This window comes from Lagopus leucura, unplaced genomic scaffold (assembly GCF_019238085.1).
Source record: "Lagopus leucura isolate 7727_CA_CO unplaced genomic scaffold, USGS_WTPT01 Super-Scaffold_100001, whole genome shotgun sequence".
NCBI classification, from domain to species: Eukaryota; Metazoa; Chordata; class Aves; order Galliformes; family Phasianidae; genus Lagopus; species Lagopus leucura.
The window spans coordinates 60116457-60126082 of NW_024962262.1; the positions used below are offsets into that span (position 1 = coordinate 60116457).

The 9626-nt window shown below is 47.8% G+C and overlaps 1 protein-coding gene across 1 annotated transcript in view; it reads right to left on the reverse strand.

The window, feature by feature from the left end:
• The window catches only part of SH3KBP1 (SH3 domain containing kinase binding protein 1), a 217383-nt gene extending 208959 nt beyond the window's left edge, over positions 1-8424 (reverse strand). The window contains exon 1 of the mRNA XM_042866909.1: positions 8150-8424. Within this exon, the coding sequence (XP_042722843.1) occupies positions 8150-8153 (4 nt within the window). The 5' untranslated portion in view covers positions 8154-8424. The remainder of the gene's footprint in view (positions 1-8149) is intronic.
• Positions 8425-9626: the final 1202 nt, after the last annotated feature.

The window sequence follows — 9626 nt, forward strand, 5'->3', positions numbered from 1 at the left end:
TCATAGAATGGCCTGGGTCGAAAAGGACCACAATGATCATCCAGCTTCAACCCCCCTGCTATGTTCAGGGTCACCAACCACCAGACCAGGCTGCCCAGAGCCACATCCAGCCTGGCCTTGAATGCCTCCAGGGATGGGGCATCCACAACCTCCTTGGGCGACCTGTTCCAGTGCGTCACCATCCTCTGAGTGAAAAACTTCCTCCTCACATCTAACCTAAATCTCCCTGTCTCAGTTTAAAACCATTCCCCCTTGTCCTATCACAATCCACCCTCGTAAACAGCCATTCCCCCTCCTGTTTATATGCTCCCTTCAAGTACAGGAAGGCCACAATGAGCCTTCTCTTCTTCAAGCTAAACAATCCCAATTCCCTCAACCTTTCTTCATAGGAGAGCTGCTGCAGCCCTCTGATCATCCCAGCGGCCCTCTTCTGGGCCTTCCAAGAGTTCTGGATCTTTCTTATGCTGGAGGCACCAAGCCTGGAAAAGTATCTAGCTAATCAATCCTCATACATAAAACATTCAAATATTTGTTTATAAATTGGCACCCTAGAAAACAAGTCACTAATCCTTACATTTGGAAACATAAAGCCGAACAGCATTTACATGTCAATCTGAATTTGGTAACAGAAAGTTTTTAAAATATTGTCATAATGAAATTCCAAACTAAAGGCATTGTTCTGACTTTGGAATTACTTGTGTGACCACTTACAGCGGGAAACAGATAGATGAGCATTCACAACTCCGTAAGTCCTCAGGGAGACATCACAGAAAGAACAGCAGTAATGAGAAAAACAGTGGAAAATTAAGCTGTTTCACTGCTACTCAGTTTTCTGTCACAAGGATAGCAAATTTTCAGTGCTGCAGAAGCATATCACAGAGAGAGACAAAAAATCCACTCTGCCAAGATACCAGAGCATTAAAAATGCTTCTTGCCAGTGGTGAGGATGAATCAGCAACCACAGACAGATGACATATTTGACTTAAACGTGAGAGGGGGCTTTTCCATGAATAGTTTCACATCTGGCTCAAAAATGAAAAACTCTGGATGTAGATATTAATACCCTTACACTCCTGCTACCTTTCACTAACACTTCTACAAACGTCGCCACGTGGAAAGACGGTGCTACACACGCAGTGACTTGGGCTGATACCAGTTTGCTGATTTAGCATGGAATGGCAGCAACAATTGCACTGACCTCCAAGACCTTCTCACAAAAAAAAAAAAAAAACAAAAAAAAAACACAGGAAAGCATCCTGGTATTATCTGGTATTATTTCTGTGTGTGTTTATGTGGAGATCTCATTATTGAAAACAAGCACGAACATGTTGCTCTGTAAATTAACAAGCAATTTCCTGGGAACTGCAAGAAGAGGACACGGTGTATTACAGGGATTTTTATTTTCCTGATTGTTTTTAGAGAAGTCGGGTCACTCATTCACTTATTATGCATTCCTTATGAGACACAGAGTACTTAGCTTTTCGACACGTGGCTATCAAAAGCTAATTAAATATTTACAGATCAAGTCAAGCCTTGATTTGTAACACACGCAACCAACCCACACTGAGGTTTTTGAACAAGTGTTCACTCCCGAGGTGGTTGCACACCAGTGCTGACTTTGGTCTCCATGCAAATGAACAGACTTACATTGGTTTTGGTGTGAGCTACCTTTAATCATCAAAAGCAATTTAGCTGTGCGGGATGAAGAACCAAAGAGGAAATAAAGAAAGAGCAGCTCTTCCCTCCTCTCCAATATTTCTAATGAAATTCAATAGCAGAGCTCAGAATGCATCTCTACATTGAAACTACAGATTAATTAGAGGCTTGGGATCTGATCCTCACAGAAGTGTTCAGTTTTCTAGGTTGCATCACCCTTTTTTTGGAACAGATGTAATTTGTGATGCACAACTCTAGGCAAACCCTTACCCTAAAACAAAAGCACAGGTTCTTAGTGATGCTCACATTGGAATACAGGCTGCAGTGAGAACAAAGACATCTTTTTCTCCACTGTCCCTCATCCTTCAGGACGCTCCTTCCCCTAAGGCAAAGTTAAGTTAGGAACAAAGCATAGCTGAGACATCACAGCAGTCTCCTTGCCACACAGCTTTTAAGTAGGCATCACCACTGTACTCACAAGATTTGGTTACTATTGATGCTTCCCATTTAGCAATCAGAAAAAGGGGGGAAAAAGTCAACTCAATTTTCTAACATGATCCATGGCTACCGAACTGCAGTACTGCATATTCTCACAAACACAAGGACTTAAAGCTCTCCTTGTGCGTCCCCTCTGTGTGAAGCAGACAGGCAGCAATTATTTTTACATTAGCTGAATTACAGAATCTTGATACTCACCTCCTCTCCCGCCCCCCTCCCCCTAATATATTCTTCCACCATTTCTCAGTGCATGAACATAGATACACCTTACAGCTACCTCCTGCTTTTGCACCCAGGAAAAACATACATTCTTTGGTCCAGGATTTTGTATTCTGTGATTTAAAACCAAACCAAAACACAAAGATAGGAACCACACAAATAAATCTATCAGCATTTTGATGAGTTTGCTCTGAAACAGCAGTTTCAGAGATAAACAACAGATACAATCTATGTGGCTGTTTTCTTTCCTTTGATCCCATCAGGGATGACCTGCTTTCAGCACTTCAGTGACCTCTACCATTTCAGACCTGGAATTTCAGCTGCTCATTACAAACTACCCATCACTCCTTTTCCTCTCCCAGCACACACATCCTTTCCCCTTCAATGTGAAGGGAGTCAATGCATTATCCACAAGGTCAATGCTGATTTCCTACACCAACTCTGATAATGACGAGCAGCATTCTCAAAACAAAGCCCTGTAACATCCAGTGAATAGCAATTATAAAAGAAACCTGAGTAACATTAAACTGTATATAGAATCATAGAATCATTCAGGTTGGAAAAGACCTTAAAGATCATCAAGTCCAACCAACACCCTAACCATCCTACCCTAACTAACAACCCTCCGCTAAATCATGTCCCTGAGCACCACATCCAAATGGTTTTTAAACACATCCACGGATGGTGACTCAACCACCTCCCTGGTCGGGAGCCTATTCCACTGCTTCACAACCCTTTCTGTAAAGAAGTGTTTCCTGATATCCAACCTAAGCTTATGTTGTATTAATAGCAGTTTAAACAGAAATATATATACACTCAGCATTAATACCAAAATAATGTTGCTTATCAAGGAAGTGCTGTGATGTTGATACACATTTCCTTATAAGCAGACCAGGAAAGATGTCTTTCAGATGCAGCTCTAACATAACTCTCGACGTATGCATCTTTTGCTATCACAAAGGGGAACAAGAATTCTCCTGTTTCAAGAAATGGTATCTACTTTAAGCATTCTCTTCTCTATCACACCCTCTGATCTAAAAGCAACAGCTAATATGAGCAACAATTACAGTGGACACTGCAAGAAATGAACTACTTGATAGGGGCAAGAAGAGCACTAAAAGAAGACCATAAAATCAGAATTCTGAATACACACACATAAATATGGATTTTTTATTCCTTGGTTTCACAGCCATGTCTTGATCCATGCAGAAGGCAGCTCTGACAAAATTCTGATGTAAAGCCATTATCTCTTGGTTTCTAAGAAAAAAGCTTTCTGCCAGCCGCTTTTGTATGAAAATTCATACAGGTTACCAAAATCATTCATCAGTTTATGAAAACTCCACTCGAACTCTGACTTCAAAGACATTCACAGGCTGTACGAATATGGATACCAAACAACTGGAAATCTGATCTTGAGCACCTCTAACACAAGTGTTGTCAGAAATGAACCTACTGACAACAAAAGAACTAAGATGATTCACATCTCCTCTGAGGAGGAGAAATGAGATCTTTTTACACTTTGAGAAAGGTTTTCACATGAGATTTCCTGTGTGAGCCACTTTATAGCTGCTTATAATCTCATTAAAACAAATTAAATTTAAAAAAAAACACTCAAAGTGAAGAAAAGCATGGTAACCAACTCCCATATGACTCTCCCTTGTATCTAGCTGAAACTGTACAACCGTTTTTGAGGATAATGTTGCTGAATGACACGTGTCATTCCTATTTAGAAAATGTCTTACAGCTGTTTTGCTCAAAGGCTCCAAAATTCCCAATGCCTTGTAGGGGGAACTTCAAATTTGTCCAAGAAGTCAACAACCACAGACACACCCACCTCCCTCTGTGTGCAATTTACACTATTTCACTAAGCTCAACTCAAAAATGTTTCATTCGACACAGGACTGTAGAGCTGTTGATGTTCACCAGCTGAACTCCCCATGCTTCCCCTTGCAGAGAGCATCCTCCAACACGTACCGTGGGGCTAAGCATAAGTTTTGACACAGGAACATCTCTGACTGGAGGTCTGCATGGCCCCACAAGCAGGAAATGTGCTCAGAGTGCTCCCTCTATTGATGCTTGGCTAAGAGAGGGAGGAAGAGGAAGTGGCATACGTGCAATGTGGAAAGAAGTAGAGGGGAAAGACATATCAAGGCAGGGGCTTTCAGGAGGAAAGAGGAGCAGACTTGAAGGCAGGGGACAAAGGAGAATTAGGACAGGAGAAAAAAAGAATTAGGAAAAAGTTAAAACTGGAAAAGGTGTTGCAATTAGTACAGAAAAATCAGTGCTGTTTTTTTTTTTTTTCTTCTATTTCCTCTTGATGCAACTTTCCCCTGTTGCATACAAGGCAGTTGTGGTATTTCACAGCATCTTTCTCAACCGCTGTGTCAATCCACGCAGACAACGGTTGTCTGTGAGTACTAATAACGTAACTGGCTCAAAGGACACATAGCTCTAACTATGGGGACTACAGACAAGCAAAAGCAGCCTATCCTCTCTTTCCTGCTGTCAATGGGAAAGTTTTAAAAATACCTTGAAAAACTATTAAGAGAAGCAAATCTACAAAAAAAATATATCCATCAAACAAGCTACTAAGCGAACCATTCAGAAGTTTGGTGATGAAACTGTCTATCTATCAGCAGGAATTTACACAAGCACTATGGTGAAGGCTTCAGCTTACTCCCATAGCTCTACTGTTACATAGGACCCCTAACTAACACATGAAAATGACTGAAAGATGAGCGGATCCAGCATAGCCAAAACAAGGATCCCTGTTCGTTTACTGCAGAGGTTGGAAGGTGTGCCTCAACCGACACAAGGCGCTGCAAAACTTCAGCTGTTTTGGGATGATGCCAGCTAAACACTGCTTTCTGTAATCATGCTGTACCTTTACATGCTCTGAATTAAATAAGCAGCTCTTCCCCATGCAGCTACCGTACCTTGTTCCTACTTTGTCTGCTGGACCTTCAACTTCACTCAGCAGGGCAATGTGATATATGAGCACACAAAGGTCTCGCAAATGAGACTGAGGAGTTCCATAACCACACACAAGCCTTAAAAATAAACACCAAACCCCCACACACATACCTATGAAACACCACCTTTCCAATTCTCAAATATTTACAGAAGGGGATTAAGCATATTGCGCTGTCTCTGCCCTGCCCCTTTCTTATGTTTCAGAAACTACCAACTTCAATTCACTCAGCTCTCCTGACAAGTCCATTCCAAATGTAAAATAATTTACTTGAAGATATTGCAACTCTAATGTCACAGAACAGCTCATAAAACATCAATAAAAGGGTATTTCTTCTAAGGTTTTGAGTACATGCTGTAAAAAAGCTTGAGGTTACACACTGAACTTTAATATACACACATGTAATAGACACGTATATACGGAGCCTTGGAATCATCAAATCACAGTACCATAGTACGCCCCAAGTTGGAAGGGACCCACAAGCATCATGGAGGATCACTGAACTCTGGCACTGAGGGCCGTGCCCACCGCCCTGTGGTGCAGCCCCTTTCCCTGACCCCCAGCTGCCCTCCCCTGACGCAGCTCCACGCCGTTCCCTGTCGCTGTCACACAGAGCAGAGCTCAGCGCTGCTCCTCCGCTCCCTGGGAGGAGCTGCAGCCGCCGTCAGGCCTCCCCTCAGCTCCTCTGCTCTGGGCCGAGCAAACATAGGGGCCTCAGCCACTCCTCTCATACACTTTGTCCTCCAGACACTTCAATACATTCGTAACCCTCCTTCAGACACTCCCTACTAGGTTTATGTCCTTCTTACATAGCAGCACCCAAACCCACACTCAGTGCTGGAGGTGAGTCTACACAGCACAGAGCAGAGCAGGACAACCCCTCCCAAGCGATAGTGCTGGGCCTGGTGCATCCCTGGGTCCTGTTGGCCCCATTGGCTGCCAGGGCACACTGCTGGTTCAGATTCAACTTGTCACCAGCCAGAACCCCCAGATCCCTTTCCGCAGTGCTGCTCCCCAGCCTCTCGTCTTGCAGTCTGTACACAGAGCCAGGGAGTAACAACGCTGTGCAGAGCCAAACACGAAATACAAATGATTAATACGGGAAGCATGAAAGTAATTTAAAAATAAAAGACGAGGAATCTCAACAATGTGCTACCTATGAAGAATTCACCTATTCTTTCATGCATCTAAATGTCTTTGAGAAATGAAACAACGCTAAAAATATTTTTAATAAAACTGTTTCTATTTGGAATCTCCTAGAAAAATTTCACTTTCATATTACTCATATCTTCCTCGCGTGTTTTTTCCATTTGTTTTTTTTTTTTTTAATAGCATAAGAATCGCTTAGACTCTAGAGATGTGAATGACTCTAAAGATATGAACAATGAGAGCGTGCCTTTTCTCTGCTCTCGTTTTGCAAAGCGAGTTCTTGCTGAAGAGGTTGTGGATGCCCCGTCCCTGGAGGTGTTCAAGGCCAGGTTGGACGGGGCCCTGGGCAGCCTGGTCTAGTATGAAATGGGGAGGTTGGTGGCCCTGTCTGCGGTGGGGGGGTTGGAGCTTCATGATCCTTGAGGTCCCTTCCAACCTGGGCCATTCTGTGAATCACAGCGAGTTCGGAAAGTCATTATCAAAATCAGCTTTAAGGATGCCAGATGTATACAATCATGGGAGGTCTTATAGCGTCACAATGCAAAGTTAAGAATGAAAAAAATGCCCTGAGGATAAGAAATAATAATAAAAAATAATTAAAACAAACAAACCACTAACCATCATTTCTTGCACTACACCACACAGATTTTGCTCCATCCCTCAGCGATCAACCCCACACTTGCTTACAGCACTACATCTTAAGAAGTTCCGAGCCGCGTTGCCTAGCAGACACACCAACCCTAACAGAGCCTTCTGCCACCCAATTACAGGCGGCGGCACGGGATGCTGGCCTACGGCCAGCAGCACCGGAGTTCGTTGGGATCAATACAGCGGAATGAGGCACAGATGGCTGAATGCCTCCCAGCCCCAGCTGGAGGACTAACTGAAAGTCCACAGTGAAAAGCTAGCGCTGAATCTCTCAAGGTACAGGTACGGCAGCTACGCATCGCTCCGACAGCGCTCCCTAAGAACAAAGAGAAGATTTTTCCCCGCTACGTTCCCAGTGTCACCGCATGACAACAGGTAAAACTGGGTAAAATGTCTGCCCACCTAATGCGTTGCAGGGAATGGCTTTAGCAGTATCGCTCTCGGGCTGCCGGCAGCATTTCTGGCTCAGCGGGCACCGGGAGCCGCTCTCCGGGGGCACCCCCGGGCAGGAGCCGGTCGGAGGGTGCACCTTGCCAGCAGCCCGGGCTTGCTTTTGTTCCCTCCGATCCATCGCTCTCAGCCGGGCGCCGCTTCGAGCAGCGGGCCGGCCCCGGGAGCCCGGCACCGTCGGCGGGGCCGCCATTCACCCCCCGTCCCCCACCGCCCGCCTCCTTCTCCTCCGCACAGGTAGCGGGCGCTGCCCACCTCGGGCCGGCGCCGTCTCTTCCCGAAGTCCGCGGGAGCCACCTCACGGGCAGCGCCCGCCAGACGGCCCCGCCGCCCGCAGCCGCTCAGCCGACGGAGCCCGCGGTGGGTGTGCCCGGCGGAAGGCTGAGGGCGCTGGACGGCTCGCAGCCTCCTCAGCTCCGAGCGGGATCGCCCACCGCGGCAGCCCCGAGCGCCTCCGGCTGTCACATGAAAGCAATCGGCGGGGAGCCGAGGGAGGGGGAGAAGTTAACAGCCGCGAGGCGGACGCTTCCTCCCCGCCGCCCCTCGGCTCCGACTCACCCATCGATGACGAGCGAGGCTCTGCCGGGGCGCGGGCTGAAAGTTCGGGGCGGCTGTGCCCGAGGCTGCTGACGGGGCTGCTCTCTCCTCCTGCGGCCGCCGCTCTCGGTCAGCGGCCGGGCTGCACGCCGCGTCCTGCGGGAGGCACCTCGCCTCGCCTCGGCATACGTGTGCGCGTGGATGCAGAAAGGAAAAAATAAAAAGAGGCGAGGGCTCAGCCTTCAGCTCCCCCCAGCAGTCCCCGCTGCCGGGCGGAGCGCGGCCGAGCCCGGGCACCGGGAGACGGCTGCCGCCGAGCCGCGCCGATGGGCGTCTTCCCCGCGGGCCGGGGCGCGGAGCAGCGCTTCCCAACGCCGGCGCTGCTGCTGCCGCTGCCGCTGTCGGAGCGAGCAGCTCCGCTCGGCTCAGCGTGGCGCTGCGGGAAGTGTCGCGAGACTGCGCCACAGCCGCTGCGCCGCCGGGAGAGCGGGAGGGAGGGCGGGGAGGAAGGAAGCGGAGCGGCGGTCCCCGGCGGGGGCTGGGGAAGGAAAGCGGTGGTGAGAGGCGCCGGCTGCGCCTCGCCCCGTGGGGAAGGGGTCGGCCCGGGCCGGGAGGGAGAGAAAAAAGGTGAAAAGATGAGGTGGAGGCCGGCTTGGTAGCGTTGTTGAGGGGGAAAAAAAGAAAAGAAAAAAGAGCAGAGTCGCTCAGAAGGTGCTGCTGCTGCGAGGTGAAAGGCGCGCCCCGGTAGAACGACCGAAGCTGAGAGCTGTCGGCGCAGCGCGGTGACGCCTGCGGGCAGCAGAGCAGTGGCTGAGGGTGGGAGAACCTCCTCTGCGGGCTGACGGCGGCACAGGGGAAGCGCGAGAGAGAGGAAGCGTAGGTAACGCAGCTTTTAGAGCGCGATCACCCTTAACGGCAGTGAAAAGTTAAGCAAAAGGAGCTGTGCTAACCTCCAGGAGGTGGTTAGGCGTGGAGAGGATGAAAACGGTATGAGAGGCAGAGCAAGGAGAGGTTATTTTGAGTAAGGGCTGCTGGACGTTAGAAAGGCACAAGGGAAGGGAAGGCTTAAGGTACGGAAATCTACTCTCCTTTAATTCGTGACGGTGGTGAACGTCGGGACTTCAGCTTTCATTATCTGAAAGAATGACAGCATTGACTTCAGTTGACAAAGCCAACTAAAGGGAAAGTGTCAGCTTTTACTTGACAGTTTCAGCTAGCTTCGCATACAGTGGTCAAGTTGATCAGAACCAAGTACATCTCATTAAGTAGAAGTAATGGAGCCAGGTTTGAGAGGAATCAAGATATTCATAGAATCACAAAGTTGGAAAGGACCTAAGAGATCATCTAGTCCAACCATCCTCCTATCACCGTTACTACCACTAAGCTACTAAACCGTATCTCATAGCTCCTCATCCAGACATCCTCTTGAACACCACCAGGGACAATGACTCCACCACCTCCCAGCCCATTCCAGCGCCTCCCTTCTCTTTGGGAGAAA